The 19,569-nt window shown below is 54.2% G+C and overlaps 1 protein-coding gene across 6 annotated transcripts; it reads right to left on the bottom strand.

The window, feature by feature from the left end:
* Positions 1-64: 64 nt before the first annotated feature.
* LOC120603882 (guanine nucleotide-binding protein G(s) subunit alpha) lies at positions 65-19,246 on the bottom strand. 6 transcript variants are annotated; one of them, XM_039864712.1, is made up of 14 exons: positions 16,553-16,753; positions 12,947-13,019; positions 9,978-10,022; positions 9,125-9,127; positions 6,124-6,178; positions 5,922-6,041; positions 4,362-4,459; positions 1,849-1,903; positions 1,669-1,742; positions 1,492-1,550; positions 1,269-1,389; positions 1,046-1,176; positions 818-885; positions 65-541 (listed from the first exon to the last, which is right to left on the bottom strand). In XM_039864712.1, the coding sequence occupies exons 1-14, from the start codon at positions 16,689-16,691 to the stop codon at positions 395-397; spliced, it is 1,188 nt and encodes a 395-aa protein (XP_039720646.1). In that variant the 5' UTR covers positions 16,692-16,753; the 3' UTR covers positions 65-394. The 6 variants fall into 6 exon arrangements, with proteins under 6 accessions (XP_039720646.1, XP_039720650.1, XP_039720647.1 ...); XM_039864716.1 differs by lacking the exons at positions 9,125-9,127; positions 16,553-16,753 and adding an exon at positions 19,069-19,246; XM_039864713.1 differs by lacking the exon at positions 9,125-9,127 and having other exon boundaries at positions 16,553-17,022.
* Between the last annotated feature and the right edge of the window lie 323 nt (positions 19,247-19,569).

The raw sequence follows: 19,569 nt of genomic DNA, 5'->3' as shown, positions 1-19,569 counted from the left end.
TGCAGGCGACACCCTGAGTGACAGGTGTTCGCTAGGAACCGCAAGGAACCCACAAGGCCACGTCTTTTGCTCACATTTAATTTTTATTGATTTTTTTTAATGCTGCACAAGACAATATTTATTTAATTCTGTCGGCTGCTGTTATTTCATTTACTTAAAGAGAGAGGGAACTTTTGTGGCCTTTTTATTTTCTTTCTGTAGGCCGCCTTAAGCGTTCTAAATTTGGAATATTTAAGCAAGCTGCAGGGGAGAAGGGGGTTTCGCAAAATCACGGGGGGAAGGAAAGGGTGCTTTTGTTAGCCACGCCCTATGGTGGGTGACTAACCGCGTGTACAGTTACATTTCACTTCGAATAAATTGTGCTTAAGGCTTTAATTAAATCTGGGTTCCCTTCTTACAGCAGCTCGTACTGGCGGAGGTGCATGCGCTGGATGATGTCACGGCAGTCGTTGAAGACGCGGCGGATGTTCTCGGTGTCCACGGCGCAGGTGAAGTGGGGGTAGCAGTAGTGGCGCCCGTCCCCGCTGGCAGTGCTGATTCTCTGCGGCGGGACAGAAGAGGACGCGACGCGCTCAGCAGCAGCTCCAGAACCCTCCCGAACCCTCCAGAACCCTCCCCGCGCGGCAGACGGGGCCACCTACTGAGGCCCCACGACCGGCTGGCGACAGGCCGGTTCCAGCAAAACCACGGGAAGGGCCCGCGGGCTGGAACTCGCACCGGCTGCCAGCGCAGGGGGAGGCGGGGCGCAGGGGGAGGCGGGGCTGGACGGTTTCATCTCGGGGAGAGCAATGCAGAGAGGAGCGGCCTGGGAACTCACCAGGAACTCGTCGCGGATGAAGTACTTGGCCCGGGTCACGCGCGGGTCCTCTCCGGGCTCGGGAGTAGCTGGAAGAAGAGATTGGGTCCCTTAGAGTAACTGAGGGGCCGGATCAGGCCGGCGAAGGAAGCTTTCCACGCTCCCACTGGGCCTTCGGAGCGGGGCTTTGGGGGGCCGGGGCCCTGTTCCAGCAGGGGTGCATGCAGGGGGCTGCAGGGGGCCACCTACCATCCTCAGGAGTAGTGTAGCGCGCGAACTCGGGGAAGTAGTCCTCGATCTTGGACTTGCCCGCGAGCACTTTCTCGGCGAGCAGATCTTGCTTGTTGAGGAACAGGATCACGGAGATGGTGCGCAGCCATCTGCGGAGGGCGAGGGGGCGGCGGGGCGCGGTTACGGCCCGGGGCGCAGGCCCGGACCCCGCGGGCGGGGGCCCCGCCGTCACCCCACCCACCTGTTGTTCCAGATGCTCTTGAAGAGGTTCAGAGCCTCCTGCAGGCGGTTGGTCTGGTTGTCCTCCCGAATGACCATGTTGTAGCTGCTGCTGGCCACCACGAAGATGATGGCGGTCACGTCTGCGGCACGAGAGAAACAAAGGCGACGCGCGTTAGAAGCGAAGACGACCCCCCCAAACTAAAAAGCGACATGCCTCGCGGGGAGCGGCCTGTCCCCCCTACCGTTGAAGCATTGGATCCACTTGCGGCGCTCGTCGCGCTGGCCGCCCACGTCGAACATGCTGCGGGAGCGGGAGAGAGAGGGGGCGCGGTCACCCCGACGCCGTCCCCGCCCGCACCCCGCGCCGGAGGGAGCGCCCGGGGCCCCCTGACTCGGGAAAAGGGGCACCGGCCACTCACTGGAAGTTGACTTTGTCCACCTGGAACTTGGTCTCGAAGATCCCAGAGGTCAGGACGCGGCAGCGAAGCAGGTCCTAGAACAGAAGCCCAGTCAGCGGCCCGAGCCCGGCGGCCGCGACGCTGCGAGTCGCCCGGGCAGCGGACCCCCGACTCGCTTGGGGGGAGGGAACCTGTGCGCACCTGGTCGCTGGGCACGTAGTCGGCCTGCTTGATGACATCGATCTTGTCCAGGAAGCTGGGAGGGGAAGAGACACACGGGGTGTTCAGAGTCCCCGCCAACCGGCCGCCGCCGCAGCGAAGTCGCCGGGAGCCCGCCTGCGCCCGCGGGGCTCGGGGGCTCCCCGGGCTACAGCAGAGGCAGAGGGAGGGGCCCCGGTCCTGCCTGCATTGTAAAAGGTCGGTTCTGTGCAAAGCAACCGGCAGCGTGTCCCAAGCCACGCCTGTCGGATCTTGTGCCATTTGATGGCTAAAAAATTTAGTTCCACACTGGCTTTGACAAATGGCAGGTAGTTTGAAAATCTACATACTTCCACGTCAGTTTTTTAAAACAACGTAAAAAGGCACCCTTAAAAGAAATGAGGGCTGTCCCCGCAAGGGACGAGGGACAAGGAGACGGCTTGAGTTACTCGGCACGGGCATCCCTTCCTTCCACCTTGTAAGCATCTCACTTATTAAAGAGAACAAAAGAGGCTGACACGAAGGAGCCCTTTCTGCCCCAACCACACCGAACAGGAAGCCAACACAGTGTCCTTCCGCTCCATGTGGTCCATGAAATGCAGCTCTCCAGCTATGAAACACGGAGCGCTTCAAAAAAACCTCAGGGCCAGCCGGGGCACGGGCCCGCCCAGGGCCTGGGGTCTCAGAGGCCCCCGCTAAGATGAAAGTGTCACCCGGAAGGGCAGCTTCCCCCTCCCCCGCCGCAGCCGCAGCCGCAGGCGCGGCTGGTCCCAAAGCGAAAGCTAGTTCCCTCGTGTTGCTCGGCTGGACACACCATTAGGAGAAGTCACTTTTGAAAGATGGGGCTGATTTAATTAATATGGAAAGATTAAAGCTAAAACTAGCTTTTCTTGGGGGTGGTGGTGGTGAGGGAGGGGGTGTTGGCGTAAGAACTGTTTAAAGCCGGCTGATCAGAAAAGAAAATGCCCCAGGGAGAAAAGTCTCCTGAACGAAATTCTGTGAGTTCCCCCTGCTTCCTCTCCACCAGTTCGGCTAGTCTGGCAGGAGGGCACGCCAACTTGCCCAGTCCGTCTTACATTACAGCACCAGTCCAGAAATAGCTCCCCAGCAGCCCTGGCCTCCAGCGCGTTGCCATGGCAACAGAACCACAGTTCTATTAATAGAACAGCAGCACCAAATCTTGTGAGAGACACATCTGGAGTGGGGCCAGCCAAACCCCAGCTCAACAAATAAAAATAGGCAGCTTAAGAAATGGGCAAGGTACCAGTATCTCAGCTTTAACATAGAGGCGGTTCCGCTGCGGACGGACTGGTTGGTGCCCGGGCTGCTTCGATCCTCCGGCCCGGAAGACATTTTATAAAAGTTCTAGGCTATGGCCTTTTTCCTGCGAGTTTCCTTAAAACTTTCCATAAACTGGGCAAGTGTTGCCATTTTCAGATAAAGTTGCCAGAGTAACTTACTGTTGCATTAAACATTAAAAGTTGCATTAGACAACTTTTACATGGTGTAAGAAACAAGGCGACAGACCTGCCCTAACTGCTACTAATGCGCGGTCCGCCCCGCCCCCTCCCGGAGCGGTCAAAACCTTCATCTTGAACCTGTACTTCTGACTGAGATCCAAAAGACAAACGCAAACAATTCCAGGATTTCCATTTGTTTTGTGTTACTATAATTAGCACTTCCAGCTTTTAGCTCAAACTTTTGAGAAAACTAGGGACTTTGTTGGAGAAGGGGTGGGGGTGGGGGTCGTAGGGACTGGCCAAGATGGGGCTGTTTTTCTGTCCCTGGTGAAAACTATACAAACTTCCTCATCTAGTAAACGCTATGAAGCACCTATACATGTGACAATTGAAAATAATCAAACGCACTTCCTACAGGAAGGCAGGGCCAGGGAAGACTAAATCGACAGGTTTCACAGACTCCAACACGAGCTTGTGCGACGTGTGGGGAGCATGGTCTGGGAGACCCCGCTGTCTCTTCCTCCCTGGTTTATGCCACTGCTTTTCCCAATGCTCCCCAGGCTCCAGGTGACATCGGACCCTGGCAGCTACTGCAGTCACTTCCCCGGCAGCAGAGATAGCCAAGTGATCCCCAGCTACCAAGGATGGGGGATGCATGTGTTTGTTATTTTTAAAAGATTACAGCAATAAAATAAAATATTTTTACATTATCCCAAGTGTGAGAGCTGCCCTATCTCCCTAAATACTCTAAGGTCAATTCAATTAATTACCTCAAGCTAATTAATTATGAACGTCACTTCACTGCACATAATTATCATTCTGCTCTAACAGGCATTAATTGTTTATATAAAATAATGTCACTGCACTAAAAAGTGCAATTAAGGGCTTTGAAAAACAAATGAATCAGAGGAGAACTTTCTAACTGCAGGTGGGAATAACTGGCTGGCTGCTGTGAAAAGAACTCATTTGCAAGTGGCTTTCAAAGTGGGAGTCAGGGCTGTGCCGCCCGTGTGTGCCCGCGTGTGCCCCGCGTGTGCTGGGGTGCAGGCCGCTTACTACTGGGCGCAGTCAATCAGCTGGTACTCGTTGGAGCGCTCGTAGCAGGCGCGGACGCCCTCGTCCTCCCACAGAGCCTTGGCGTGCTCGTAGAATTCCTGAAGGACACACAGAGAGAGTGTTTCAGGGCGGGAGCCTGCGCACGGCCAGGGCCCGTCCCGGGGGCTTGGGGCCCACGGCCGCCGGGACCAGCAGCCCGCATGCTCCCCAACCGGCCGGGTCGAGGGACTAACGCACAGAAAGAACCTTCCTAAGATGTGCTGGGACTGAATTTGCCTTCAAGGAAAACTAGGATTTTACCAAAAGAACAGTGTGATTGGGGGCTGCTGGCCTGTCAGCGACTGGCCTTCCAGAAGGGGTTAGACCGGCTGCTGTACAGCGCAGTAGGTTATGGCTTGCGTTTCACTGGGACACAGACATTCTGACTAGCGGGGAGGGAAGGGTGGCCCCGCAGCGTGAATTCAGCTGGAGAAGGGCTCGAAGTAGGCGGGAACTTAAGTCTAGGTATCAACAGGACGAATGAAAGGTGTTGCCTTTTTAACAGGCTGCCATTCTTCTGTTAGAAACAGAATCGGATTTCATGAAGAAGTCTGCGTGTCGCTTTATGTGTACTGTTTACATTTTCCCAAACAAACGCTATTTAAACAATTCACCTAGCCATGCTTATCAATACTGCTTTCTCTGCTATGTATGTCTGTGGCCACACCCATTTAAAATGCACAAATTCCCATGAAAGCCTGAAAAAAGGCAACAATAAGTCATTGTTTTCACCGTGGCCCAGGCTTTCCCTTCTGGGCTGCATAAACTTGTTTCCTGTTCCTCTTATAAACTATTCTTTTCCCACAAAGGGGTCAAAACGTATAGGCTTGTTTATGAGCAGTTTTGTGCTCCTGACAGTTTTTTATGGAGCAGACAGATCTTTGTAAACAGTGTCGCACAGGCCAACCGGGCTGCGCAGAAGAAACTCTGAGTTATAATTTAGGTGAAAAGTCTTTTGTTTTAAATATCGAGAAAAGATTTCTTTTCACTTGCCCCGAGGTGAGGCCCGATTTTAGGAAAACCTTGGGAAAGGTGACATGGTAAAGCGTTTCGAATGAGAAGGCTCTCCATTTACGACTCGGAGCTGGCACCTCACTCCTGCGTCCACAGCATCTGGGGAGACTTTCAAGCAGCTGGCCGATCAGCGTGTGTGTGCCATGCTGAACGTACAGCTTTGTCTGTCATGAGGTGTGTACGAGGAACAGTTAAGGGTACAACTCATGACGTTTTTCCTCTCATAAAAGTCATCATGTATGTAACCAAGTGAGATCTGTACCATTACAGTGTGACGTTTACTTGCGGGGGTGGGTGAGCCTAGGTTTACAGAGGTGACAGGCTGTCATCTGTCCTGAGCAAAGCCCTCACTGTTAGCTTCTTGTGTTAATGTTCAGGATTCTATAGAATTAGCTCTTTCCCAAGAACCAGTACCACTGACACACGTTTTGGGAAGTGCAGCTTTGACACAGGCGTGTCAACTGCGCAAGGGAGGGGCCGAGGCGACCACCCAAGGGTGCAGCTTACGGGAGGGAAGTCAAAGTCCGGCACGTTCATCACGCTCAGGATGTAGTCCACTCTGAACTGGTTCTCGGGGTTGGCCAGCTCCACGGGGGGCACCAGGCTGCTCATGGCGGCCACGATGGTCTGGAAAGGGTTTAGCAAGCGGTCAGGGGGCGGCACTGTCTGGATGGGGGCTGGCGGAGCGAGAAAGAACCCAAGCACCTACTTCAATGGCCTCCTTCAGGTTGTTCTTGATGTCCTGCACCTTGGTGGCCTTCTCACTACAGTGGGATTGAAAAGGAAAACAGAAATCATATTGCATCACGTCGGCTGACGGTGCCGCTTCAGTCCAGACGCTCCGACTCAAAGCATAGCATTCTGTTCTCAGAGTGGTGGGTTCAGATCTGCGAGGACTGGGGGTTCCTGAATGGGGGGACGTTTCAAATTCTAAGCTCGCAGCTCTGTCTGGAGGACATGCCCGATGGGGCCACTTGGCAAACTGGCCAGGTGACAGCCAGGCTACTGTACCAGAAGTCGGCACCAGCTGCCTTCCCGGGTGGGGTGTTGTGTCATCGTGGGGCTGGGGACAAGCGTCCCCTGGTCCCACTGGGGCTTCCTCGGGACTGAATACAGGTGGGGTGTTGACGACAGGGCTTTGAATCTGTTGTTTACGTATTCAGTCACTGTGTCTGTCACTGCGGCCAGCAGGAGTGGCTGTTTCTAGTGAAGTGTATTACTGCACATGGATCCTTCCATGTGACTAAGAATAAAGATTCTGTCCTCAGATGTCTTCATGATACGAGACTTTTATATTGTGGGGTATGTCCCCCTCTTTAAGTTGGGGTTAGTTTCTGTCATGTTTCATTTTACTTTGGACATATTCCAGCAGGGCCCGTGTGGAGCGATCTGCAGTCAGTCACTATTAAAGGACACCCTGGCTTCTGGGGCCCCCTTGATGGAGTGTCTGCACCCCACCACAGCATGTGAAACGCTGTGTCAGACCATCCTTCCTTAGAGGTCGGCCAGGGGAAGTTCTTGAGTTTGTTTACAGGGAACAAGGATGGACCCCTAGCTGGGAGCGTAATCTTGGGGTATAAATCCTGTCACGTCTATGGCCCCGACCTTGCTCCTTGGTCGAGTGGGGGCCGAGCAAGCAACATGCACCTGCTGTGTACTGGGCCCTGGCATGTGGCTGTCATCCCGAGGAGGAAACTGAGAGTGAGGGAAAGTGAGTCACAGAGGCAGAAGAAGGGACAGAGTTTATCTCGTTCTTGCTGTAATTTTTAAAAGACCCTCTTGCCATCCCCAATCTCTGAAGCATTCACCTGCTTGATTCACCAAGAGCCATGGAGCTCGGGGTCAAAACACAGTCACAGTCAGTGCAGAGGACAAGCAAGGGGTTAGCAGCAGCTGCAGTGTTAGGAGTGTGGGTGGGGGGCCCCACTGGGGGTGGGGGTGATGTGCTTGCTTGCTGAAAGGCCCCCTCCCCCCTGCCCGCAACCTGGTATTTCCTGTTTCGAACTGTAATAGCTAATGTTCCCTGAGCATTTTCTTCTTTCAAAGTGTCTGCTTATTTGTCTGGGGGGTGGGTCCTCATCTTCTGAGCTCGCTCACCCCTCCCTGTTTAGCTGGCCTGTGAGACGCGGCCCGTTTACCAGAATAAGGAGCTGCTTCCGGGGTGCCGCTCTCACCGGCGGCGAAAGGCCGCACAGGTTTCGGGGCGGGGGCGGCAGGTGGCACCAGGAACCCCCTCGTGGCTGTTGAAATGAGTGCTGCCCATGAAGAGCAGGTGTGATCGCAACAGGGGTGGGCAAACGGGGGGCGGGGAGGAGCCCGCACCCTCAAGTCTGACTCGATCCCCCTCCGCTTCGCGTGAGTGGGACACGGAAGCTCCTTCTTGAAATTAAGAGGGATGCCCAGACTCGGTGCCAGTCTCAAGTCAGTTATTTAGATGTTAAGGGTGGGTGTCTGACCGCCCCCCCACAATGTTCATTACTCAGGGGTACAAACTCCCCTGCGACCCCAGGACAAATGCGTTCCTATTCATTAAAAACAGGCTCCATTTCCATGGCAACGAGCCATTACCCTTTGGGTTTAAAGTCCCACAATAGTTAAGATGAGCTGCGTCCGCGTATTAAATACCCAGCAGTACATACGGCCAGAGAAAACTATTTCGAGAAACGAGGCTCTTTCATTCAGCTTGATTTTTTGGTCTAAGTAGTAGTATGATAATTGGAACCGTTCCAGTCTTAAATGCGGATATTTTGAGAACGTGCTCAGTGTTCGTCTACGTATGTGAGCAGGTGTGGGAGTATATCAAGTATAAAACAGCTAAAAAAGAAATCCGAAATCTAATTCGGGTGTGTAATACTAAAACATAAAATTCTGCCATTGAAGCAATTACTATGTAGATGGAGATATTATACTGGGGCTGGCAGGTTTGTCGTCATTTTTACTATCACTTAATGAACTGAACATTGATTGTGAAAAATTCAGAGAAAGTTCCTCAGATGTCTCTAAAGCCAAAACACATCACCTGCGGCTAGAAGTCTCATGGACTATGAAAACTGGTGATGGCAGCTCCCCTCCGCCCCCCGTACAGAGCAGAGGATCTGGGTTCTCGCCTGTCTCCTCCACTAAGGGGCACTAGTTCAGTTCTGTACCTTATCTTTGTGCCTTTGTGGGGACAGACAGACAAAAGAAGAAAGACAGAAGACAGACGCAAGATACAGGGACTGCGGAGACATGCAGAGAAGTTTTATTTATCACGCATGTTAATAGTTATATTTACTTGCAGAACAGTCACAGACACAAGTGCAGGCAAGGTATTAGTAGGGTTCGAGGGTCTAGCACAGCATCTAGCACACAGTAGGCTGTTCAGTAAAGACGTGTCATTTCTCAAATGCCAACTTTTGGTACAGTAAACTGACAATTAGTCACTTTTTATGTAGATGCCTATTTTTCAATTGTTACACTACATTTTTTGCCAATTAAGGATTTCATGCCATTTTTTTTTGGTGGGTTTTTGAGTTTTTGTGTTTTTTTTTTTTGTTTTTTAGTTTTTTAGAGGTTAGGTGGTCGTTTATTCCCCTCCCCCTCCCCCATAACCCCACCACAGAATAGTATTCTTATTAGAAGTCCCTAAGACAGGATAATTCCAGCATGCAAAGTGTGATGGGACATAGCCGGGAAGATGAGAAACTGTAGCCATCATCTAGGGATATTACTTTCTAAAAAAAACAGATGAACAAACATGTGTCAGTGACTGTCCGGACCCCGGCAGCCTTTGCCCCGCCCCTCCCCGGCCACAGCTCTGAGACGCCCTGGGCTAGGTCGATGGCTGCGCATGGGCTCCCCGAGAAACAGCTGCCCAGTGAGTGCATGGACACAAGCAGAGCCGGAGCGCGTCCCCTGGCAGGCATGCGCGGTGGGCAGTGGGGATGCAGGAAGTGGGGGGAAATGGCGATGAATGGGAAGGGTGGGTGCCATCGTTCGCTTCCTATCCACTAGCTAACACAGCAGAGTGCCTCGGACTGAAACGTGGTAACTTTAAAAGACCAGAGGCTCTTTGAGATCAGTCTTGACGACGCCTCCTGCAAGGCGCAGGGCATTCCTCTCCCCGCCACCCCCAAATTAAGAAAGATGGGGTATCATGTATTTTAATAGAAGGACTTTTTTTTTCCCCCCAAAAAGGTCTGAAATTTTAAAATCAGACCAACCACACTAGGTGGATGGAACTGAGGAGTTTAAAAACAAGTAGCAGATTCAAGTGGAGCTGGGGTGGGGTGGGGAGAATCAGGTGAGCTAAAATATGGAAAAACATCAATTTGCAAAATCCTAAACTGACCATCTAATAATGAAATCTGTAACTTCCCCCCAGCTGGAGCTAATTATACTTTAAGATGGCCCCCCAAAAATGGTTTTGCACTTCGTCTGCTATGAAATGTCATGAAATCATGTCATTTGCGAATGTAAACCCAGATGGACGATGGCCTGAAGTGACTGCTTTGTGCCCTCAGTTTCCCAGTGTGAGCTTCATGTTTGTTTGATGAGAAGTTTTTCTGTTTCGAATGTGCCTACCCATCGCTGTTGCTCCTGGCAGCCTGCGGGTCCTCTTCGCCGCCCCTTTTAAAGAGAGATTGAAAGCTCACCTAATCTGCAAGGCACCGCGGTTTCACAAAATCCCCACCCAGCCTCTACATTCCTCGGGGATGGGCCGCCACCCCGTTAATTCTGAGGTCGCCTTTCTGGCTAACTCGGAGCGTCTCCTGGGACTGCCGGCATGGAGGGAGGAATTCCACACCTTGGCTGCAGTATTAGCAGAGCCCTCTGGAGACTCTGGTCTGGGACAGAAGGGACCGGTAATTATTTTCTTGTGCTTTCACTAACCGTACATGCATCGGGGAGCTGGCTAAAGCAGTGTTTTATCTTGCAGCGCCTAAGGAGGCTCCTCGTGCTCCCAGACCTTGACCCCCAGTGTTTACCTGGACAGGCACAGGCGCGGCGACTCCTGCCCGTGATATCCTGGGCAGCGATATTAATGACCTCCCACACGCCGGCAGCCGGGGCGACTGCCTCTAAAATGTTTTCATTTACAAGTAACAATTCCCCATAAATTGTCGGCCATTAAAACCGTGTCAGGACTGTGAAAACCAAACTAATCACCACCAACAAAAAATAACCCCCTCTCAAAACCCCATCTTCATAAATGCTTTGGGTCCTCCCTTGAAGCTGGGAGCGAAGGCAGCATGGCTAAGCCTTCTCCGGTTTTATAATCGATTAGCTGATTAGCTCAACCAGTGTTAATGGCACTTTTTTTTTTTCCTTCTGGCACTCATTGGAAGGAAGGGTTAGCTCTGAGTTAGGAAACCCCGAATCTGACCTCTGCTTCTCAAAGTCAGATTAGAACTACCAGCTTCTCTGCAAATGGCACCGCGCGGCAGTCTGCAGTAGGTCAGGCAAGTCTAATAGCTCAGGCCAGCACTGAACAAAGCGCACGTTGCGGGAGCAGAAGACCCCGCAGCCCTGCTGGACGGCTGTCACCGTCTCACAGGGAACTCCTGGAGGAGGAGGAGGCCGTTTTGTTGCAATACCGCAGTGAGGAAAAAGAAAAAAAGGAGACTCTGTTGGACGAGATAAAAATAAGGTTTCTAGACTCACATGCAGAATTCCCCTGTATGTCACTTTCACAGGCTAAATTTAACATCCTTGGAGATTACCTATGGCTTTCCTCTACAAAGCAGGCAAACTGGGGACGTCGCTTCCTCTTTAAAAAAAAAAAAGTAGAAAAGAGAAGTTCTGGTTTAAATGCCTCGTCTGCATTACAGACGGGTTCACTTAGGGAGAATACTGTCTCTAAAAATTGAAAATGATTTGGAGCAATCTACAGAAGTGATAAAACTTTAAATTATTTCAAGGATGTGCTACCTTCCGTCGGACTTGAGCTAAGGTAAACAGCGGATTCAAAATCCTTTTAAAAATGTCCAGTTTCAATCAAAATATTTCTCTAGAGGGTACATTAGAGGGTCAGATTAATTTTGCTTAGCTAGCCTCGCGAAGAAGCACCCCCGGCAGGCTGCAGGGGGACTGTGACGCAAGGTTTTTCTCTAAATGACAAATTCATGTAGCCAGATGCCCGTTTCTGGCTTTCTGTTTATTGACCGATGGCCATCTCTGGTGGCCGGACTTTACTGAAAGGTAAAGAATTAAGAATTTCAGAATTGGTTTGTGACAAAAGAAGGTGACTTATGACTTAATTAGTGGCACGTATGTGCATATTAATAACTCACTGAGTCAGCCGTGAGATGGGTTAAGACAGCCCATCCGTCTGAACTCACTGTGAAAGTATAAAAAACATCCTCAACCGAAATGTCCACGTCTACGAATGTCATGCTTTTCTTCCCCGCCCCTCCATTATTTGATCTAAGGAATTCTAGAATTTTCCATGAAGAGCTACCTTCAGTGCAGTTCTAGCTCTGAAAGGTGACACAATCCATTCTTTGTTCGCTGGGTGCATGGCAGGCGACAGTAAGGGGTTCTCACTGGGCCTTTTCTGGGTTCGCCGGTGCGTGACTGAATTAAACCATGCTGCCCTGACTCAGTCTCCCCTTCTGATGCATCTGAAGGGTAGTTTCCCATTGAATCCAGGTTAGGAAAGGAAATGGGAGTTAACCAGCTAGTAACTGCAAACTAGGGCCTTCGGGTTATTGTAATCAGGAGGGGTTAACTGCTGAAAACAAAGGCTGGCGAACCCTGCCGGGGTCCCGGGACGAGAGCACCTTCTCAGGGTACCGTGAGTGCTCCCTGCCCAGCAAGCAGGACCCCGCATCTACCTTTTGCACCCCTAATACACGTGTGCTTTCCTTTAATCTTCATTCTCATTGCGGTATTGTCACATTGTCCTATACCCAGATGCCTGGAAGGACATTTCAAAGGCAAAAATGCCCCTTGGTCCGGCCGGAAGTACCTAACTCCAAGCCTGCCCATCATTTAAATGGTCTTTTTTTTTGGTTTCTTTAAGCAAGAGTTGATTTTTAAACAGGGAAACAACGATTTGCCGGTAATATCAACTTCGAAAAGGGGGAAGAGGGTTATAAGGACCGCCTCTTCCAATTTTATGTAAGAATATGAAACAATGTTTCCCCCGTTAGTTTAAAACATCCTGTCCTGGCGCACTGAGCTGCAATCTGCTGGGGGGCAGTGAGGGATCTCTCTCTGCAGTGGTCAGTGCTGCCTGACTAAGGGGTTGGCCATGGCTGGTGTTAGCCACGCTGGAGACCCACTGCAGGAGACCCTGTCACGGGCGCTATTTTCCCAGGGAAGAGACTTTTTTTTTTCAAGACTGGTGCTTTATTATTATTATTTGCTGCTGCACCAAAGACCGGAGGTGGGGGGTGGGGGTGGGGGCGCTGAAGAGCGTTTTCCAGGACTTTCCAACATGTGGGCTGAAGAAATTACGGGAAAGACTGCCCGGCCCCCCCAAGGCGACCTGAACTTGCTGAAGGTTTGCGTAAAATGTGCCCCGACAGCAGCCTGGCTTTGACACTTACTCTCCGTTAAACCCGTTAACATGCAGGATCCTCATTTGCTTCACAATGGTGCTTTTACCAGATTCTCCAGCACCTAGAAGATGAAAGTCAGTCTCAGGTTATGAAGGAGGCATTTTACACACTTTGGGCAGTGAGAGGGCTGTTGTTTTTTTCCACAGAAGCAACACACACAAGACAAACATAACAGACTTGCAATTTTCCTTGACATGTCGACGCATCTAGAATGAAATTAACGTCCAGCTCGACCTGCAGTATTTGCCCATCGCGATAACAAACAAGAATGAAAGGTTTTGCCGTTTTCAGGTTTTCTTTTGGTTGTTTTAAAATTTGCGGAGTGGGGTAGCAAAGGGGCAAAGGGAATGACGCAATTCTGCCATGGGGGGACTGAGTTCGAGCTGCGCAGCGGGCCCCTTCCAGTCTGGGGAGTCACTGGCAAGCGCACAGAGAAAAACGTACGTCGCCACCCAATGCCTTGTTTGTCGGATTTTTCATGGTTAAAACACCCAGGGTTCACAAACAATGCCAGATACTGCAGTATCCTCCAGCGCGCACTGACGCAGCAGCCCCCCCAGACGACTTCACAATGCAGAGACTCCTCTGCGAAGCGTGCTCCCCCCTTCGCCTCCTGAAAAACCAGCCCCTCGAGCCGCAGGGTGACATTTCATCCAGCTGTCCACCCTCCTTTCCCCGCAAACTGTGTAAAGTCTCTGGATTTCCACAACCACGTTGTGTGTGTGTGTGTGTGGGGGGGGACGGGAGACCACCAATTTTCTGTCATCTTCTCAAAAAACACATTTTAATATCCAACAGAGCGCTTGAGGACGACCATATTAACATGCAGCAACAATTGGAAAAAAATTATTAAAAGGACGAGACTTTAATCACAAGGAAAGAACATTCCTGGAAACCACGGCGTTTTCAAAGATTTCAAGCCCTTCCCCAAGGGACACACGCCTCCATTTTAAATCACCTTTCATTTGTAAAAATACATTTTAAAACAAGACATTTCCACCAAGCCAGAAGGAGGATTGCATTTATTTTTTTTTCTTTTTGTACACACGCTCCCTCTCCATCAAATAATTGTTGTGTGAACCATATTTTTTCCCTCCTCCCACACAAACCTGTTTGGTTTTTTACCGTCTTTTTCACTTTTATTTTTATTGTTTTGTTTTACTGCCCAGAGAGCAAAGCATTCCTCCTCCTCTCGCCTTTTCACAAGGCTGTAATCAATATCTGTAAAAGTTAAAATTAGTTTCCACAGAAACATTGATTTCAAAGCAAACACTCTATCTTAATGAGCCTAACTCTCATAAATTAAAATATTAAAGGTACTATTAAGAGATTCCATGAAGAGAAAACGTCGTATTCATCAGAATCTCTGATTCTTATTTCAGAAGTGTCAGGCTATGTTACACTTCTCTTTCATAAGCACAAACAGACTTGTGCCTCAGTTTCCACATTTATAAAATTAGAGAACTGGGCTGAAAAATTACTGTAGGATCTTTTGTGATACTGTAATTCACTCCATTTTTATGTCACCAAATTAAAATGAATTAAAAAACAGGACTTGGGGCATTATTTGGTGAGAATCACCACTTAAAAATGCAAACTGTGCTGCCCTGGCTTGGGCTGCAGACACCTGTGCCAGAGGCTAACAAATTGTGATTAAAACGTAGCCAGACTACTACGCCTGGGAAAGATTAGCCCATAGTGATGCAAAGTATGTTCAGTCACAGTCTCAAATTAAGTGGAGACTTTGTAATCACTGCCCAAAGGTGTTAGAAATTTAGGTACTATTAGCATCACACTTGTTTTAAATTAGTATTCAGATAGCAAGATAGCATTCCTAGGGGATTCTAGACTTTTCCAAGCTTATACTTTGAAATCAAATTATATGCATGTTATTCACATAGCATAATCCTACCTTTAGAAGTTTGAGACAAGACCTCAATGTATGTGTCTATGTGATTACTGAAATGCACAAATACCAGAGAGACTTATTTTCCGCTTTATATAAATCTGGACCCAGGAGAACAAAGACATGACCCATCCAAAAAACAAAACAAAGCAAAAAAACCCCAAACACTACCAGAAAGAACACCCCAGGCTTTTAACATTATATTCATCATCTCACTGTTTTGTTGAAATGTGACCATGAACTAGGTCTTAACCAAATTAACTTAGATAGCCACATTACTCAGGAAGTGGAAAACTTCCATACTAATTAATGCTTGTGTAATTCTTCTGGGCATTTCAACAATGTCTTTTACGCTTCTTTTATTTTTATTTTTTTCCCAAAGCAGCACCTTTAAGAAAAAAGGAGGAAAGATCATCTCCTTATAGTCAACCCCCCCAACCTTTTTTTTCCCCCAGCCAGAGGAAAACCCGCAATCAAAAGAGAAAACCCAGAACCAAACAATCAAATAGCACTTGACATCTAATTAACGTCTTTTATCCCCTTCCACCTGGAAAAAGTCTTCTCCTTAGAGCGCTCTCAACCTCCCCTCTCACTGAAAAGGATAAAAAACGCCATTTCCAGACCAAGAAGCCATTTACAGACAAATGTCATTTTCCAGTTCTAATTTGTGAACGTCTCCCCCCCACCCCACAAAGCACTCTCAATGTGGCCGAAAATGTGTGTGTGCTAATGGTTTATGGGGGGACTCTGCTGCGGGGGGAGCGAGAGCAGCTGCTTACAATTCTCTTCTTTGCTTTTCAAAAAGCCTGCATGTCTGGAAGGGGAAAAAAAGGTCATACTGTAAAAATGACGTGTCATTTGGCTTCACTGGGCATTTAGCGTACTAACTCCATTTTTTTTTTTTCGGTCTCATTTTATTTGATTTCTCCCCTTCCTTCCACCGCCCGTCCCGGCACGGGACACGTCTGCTCCGCGCACACACACAGTATGTCCTGCCCGAAACGCACCAAGTCGCGCCCAGCGGCCGCCGCGCTCCCTCCTCCCCCCCCACCCCCCACTCCGGCGCCACGACTCGCCCGCGCCCCCTCCCCTCACTGCACCACCTTTACCCTCCCGATCCCTTCCGAGGGGCTGATGTCCACCGCCCCGGCCATTTCCCCGCCAAAACCCTCCCTTAGGCAGGGGCCCCTCCGCCACACAGCGCCCCCCGCGTCACCCCCCTCCCTCTTCTGTTGCTTCTCTCTCCCTTCCTCTCCCAACAAATCACACCCCAAGGAGGCGGGTCCTCCCACTCTGCTCGCCACCCCTATTTCCTGTCCCCAAAACCCTCTTTTTGTCCGCAGTCTCCAAGAGCCTGTGGGGGCTCCCCTCCTCCCAACACGCACCCAAGCCCCGGCGTCGTGTGAGCCTCCCGCGAGAAGGCAGAGGGGCGGGGAGAGGCGAGCGGCTCGGCCAGGAGAAGACCGCGCGCCACCGAAACCCCCAGCCCGTTTTTGAGCCCCGCCGGAGCCGAATCTGCCCAGGGTCCCCCTTCCGGCCTCGCCCCCCAGAGACAGAGCCCGCGAGCGGGCGACGGGCTCGGGAGCGCGCGCCCGGGGCGGGGGGCGGGCTCGGCGCGCGCGGCCCGCGGGGCGCCCCGAGGGGCCCCCGGGCCGGGCCGGGGCCGGCGCCCCCCGCCCCGCCCTTACCCAGCAGCAGCAGGCGGTGCGTGGCCCGGTAGACCTGCTTGTCCTTCTGCAGCTGCTTCTCGATCTTTTTGTTGGCCTCGCGCTGCGCCTTCTCCTCGTTGCGCTGATCCTCGGTCTTACTGTTTCCGAGGCAGCCCATGGCGGCGGCGGCGGCGGCGGCGGGACGCGGGGCGCGGCCGGGCTGCGGCGGCGGCGGCGGGCCGGGCGCGGGCGGCCTCACGCGGGCCGGGAGGGCCGGGGCAGCGCCGGGCGGGCGGGCCGGGCGCGGGCTCGGCTCCTCGGGGAGGAGCTCGCGGGGCGGACTGCGGGCCGCGCGGGGAGGGTGGTGTCGGTCGGACCAAGGGGAGCGCGCAGCTCCCCGCCCCTCGAGCCGAAGCCGAGGGCTCTGATGGCCGCTCCGGGCCGAGGCGGAGCAGAGCAGGAGCTGCGGGAGCTGCTGCCGCCGCTGCCGCCGCCGCCGCTCTTATTGCCTCGGCCCGGGCCCGCCGCGACGGGCGGGGGAAGGCGGGGGGAGGAGGAGGCGGCGGCGGCGAGGGGGGTGGGAGGAGGAGGAGGGGTGAGGAGCGGCGGCCGCGGCGCTGGGAGGGCGGGAGCCGGCGGAGGGAGGCGCCCCCCGGGTGCCCAGGAAGGGGGGTCCCTCCGCCCGCGCCCGGCCCGGGACAGGACGGGGACAGGCCGGGGAGCCAACCCCCTCGCCCCCCTGGCCCGGGCCCCTGCCGGGCCGGCCGCGGGGGGAGAGGGGGCGGCTCCGAGCCAGTGACGACCCCTCGCACGACGCCAACGCTCCACCCCCCGGGCCGCGTCGCCCTGCGGCCCCCGAGGCCGCCGCCCCCCCCTCTGCCGCGGGCGCCGCCGAGGGGCCGGGGTGGGCGGAAGGGGAGGGAGCGCCAGCCCGAGCCCGGACTTCGGAAAATTTTCGAAAAGGAGAGAGAGACACAGAGAGAGCCAGAGAGCAGGGAGTGTGGAAAAAGCGAGGCGAGCAACCGAAAAGGAAAACGTGTCCATACACACACACGCACACACACACAAAGACTTAATAAAACTCCACACTGCACAGCGATGGTGGCGTCTGCGGCGGTGGTGGTGGCGGTGGTGGTGGTGGTGGCGGTGGCGGTGGGGGCGGGAGGGCGCACTAGATGAGCCTCTCGTCGCGCCCCCGGCGCCGGGCGCCATGGCCCGAGCCGAAGGCCCCCGAGGCCCCGGAGCGCCCGCGGCCTCTGCGCTTGGCGCGGCCGCCCAAGTAGGAGAAGAAGGCGCAGCCCAGGAACAGTCGGAAGCAGCAGGTCGCCCCGAACACGAAGCCGCAGCCGCGGCCGTGCTCCGTGCGCTTCTGCAGCAGGAAGTTGAGCACCCACGAGGGGCTGCGCACGGAGAACACCAGGAACACCACGAGGGGCAGGTGGGCGCTCAGCGCGCCGGCCTTCAGCGGCCCCGGCCGCCACACGACGCCCCCCACGCGGGGCGCCGCGTAGTAGGCGTCGTCCTCGTCGCCCGAGTCCGTGTCCCACTCGGCCCAGGCCCTACTCGTGCCCCCGACGCCGGCGCCCTCTGCGCCCCCGCCGGCGCCCTCCGCGGCGCCCTCGGCGGCGGCGGCGGCGGCGGCGGCCTCCGGGCCGCGGGCCTCGTCCTGGCCATCCAGTCCCTTCTTCTTCTTCTTCTTCTTCTTCTGCATCTTCTCCAACTTCTTTCTCTCCTTCTCCTTCTTCTTCTCCTCCTTTCGCCTTTGCTCCAGAAGCTTCTTCTCGAGCTTTCTCCGTTCCTTTTCGGTCAGGAACTTCTCGGGGGGCGCCTCGCGCGCCGGGTTCCTGGGGTTCCTCGAGGTCTCGTCGGCTTCCCCGCTCTTCCGCGGCGCGGGCGGCTCTCTCGGCTCGGCCAGCGCTGCAGCCGCCGCCGCGGCTTCTGCAGCCACCTCGGCGGCCGCCGCCGCCGCCGCCGCCTTCTCCTCGCTCTCCGCCGCCCGGGCTTTGATCTTCATGGCCATCTTCAGCATGGTGGCTCGGCCACCTCGGGGTGCCCGGCTCCCGCCTGGCCCGGGCGCCCTGCTTGCCCCCAGCCTCCGCCTGGCCGGCCCCCGTGCGCCCCGTGTCGGGGGACCCCGCTGCGCTGCCCCGGGGCCGCGGAGCGCGGCTGCCCGGCTTGGGGCTGCTGAGCTGGCTGCCTAAGAGTTAGCGCCAAAAAGGATGAGCAAACGAAAAAGGGGCGAGAACAAACCAAAAAGCACCCAACAACAGCGAGAAACCAAAAAGCACCGAGAAATGTCAAACAACTCAAACAACAAAAGTGCGGAGAGGCGCGATGGCGCGAGGTCGCCGTTACCCTCAGGCGCTCCTTGGCTGGGCTCTTTTGGGCGCGCCAATGGAGAGGAGAGAAGAGAAAAGAGAGGATTGGGGGGTGCCCGGGAGGCGCGGGGCAAGGCGGCAGCGCCGGGGCGCCCCTGCCCCGTCCCGGCCCCGGTGGCTCTTGCCCGCGCCGGGCGACTCGCACTTCGCGGGAGGCCACGGGGCACCCGGACTTACATGTGAGTGAGGTGCACTCACACGCAAGGCAGTGCCTGCCGGCCGCCCGCCGCCGCCCCGCGCCGGGACAGGGGTTCGCTCCAGCCGCGGCGCCGCAGCCCGGAGCCAGAGAGCCGGCGAGCCAACGAGCGCCGCGCGGGGCCAGCCACCTGACGCAGCCCGCTCCGCGGTGCCGACGCGACTGAGTGTCCCCGCCGAAGACCAGCGCTCCTAACCAGCCCGATGACGCCCCAGCCTCTTCAGAGGACGGACCCACAGTGGCGGCCCATATAAACCGAAGGGGAAGCCGAAAAATCGGCGCGCGGAAGACGCGCCCAAATGGGCCGCCACGCACCCTGGGGGTGCGGGCCGGTGTGGGGGCCACGCGGGAGTGGGCGCGGGGCGCGGGCGGCGCAGCAACGGGGAACGCGGGGGCGCCCAAGGTGGTGGGCACCGGACCCCGCCTCCCAGACCTGCCTCCCAATTTTCGGTGAGTGGTGTAGCCCTGGGCGGCGTGCAAAG

Source organism: Pteropus medius, unplaced genomic scaffold (assembly GCF_902729225.1).
Source record: "Pteropus medius unplaced genomic scaffold, Ma_sr-lr_union100, whole genome shotgun sequence".
In the NCBI taxonomy this organism is placed as follows: Eukaryota; Metazoa; Chordata; class Mammalia; order Chiroptera; family Pteropodidae; genus Pteropus; species Pteropus medius.
Note: the sequence above shows the minus strand (reverse complement) of the source record. Positions and strands in the feature narration are given on the sequence as shown.

Coding starts and splice junctions, on each gene's coding strand:
- LOC120603882 (XM_039864712.1), bottom strand. CDS start 16,691: ATGGGCTGCCTCGGAAACAGTAAGACCGAGGATCAGCGCAACGAGGAG. Junction 1,904..4,361: donor CTGATTGACTGCGCCCAGTA/GTAAGCGGCCTG, acceptor TTCCCCTCCCAG/CTTCCTGGACAAGATCGATG. Junction 1,390..1,491: donor GTGGATCCAATGCTTCAACG/GTAGGGGGGACA, acceptor CTCGTGCCGCAG/ACGTGACCGCCATCATCTTC.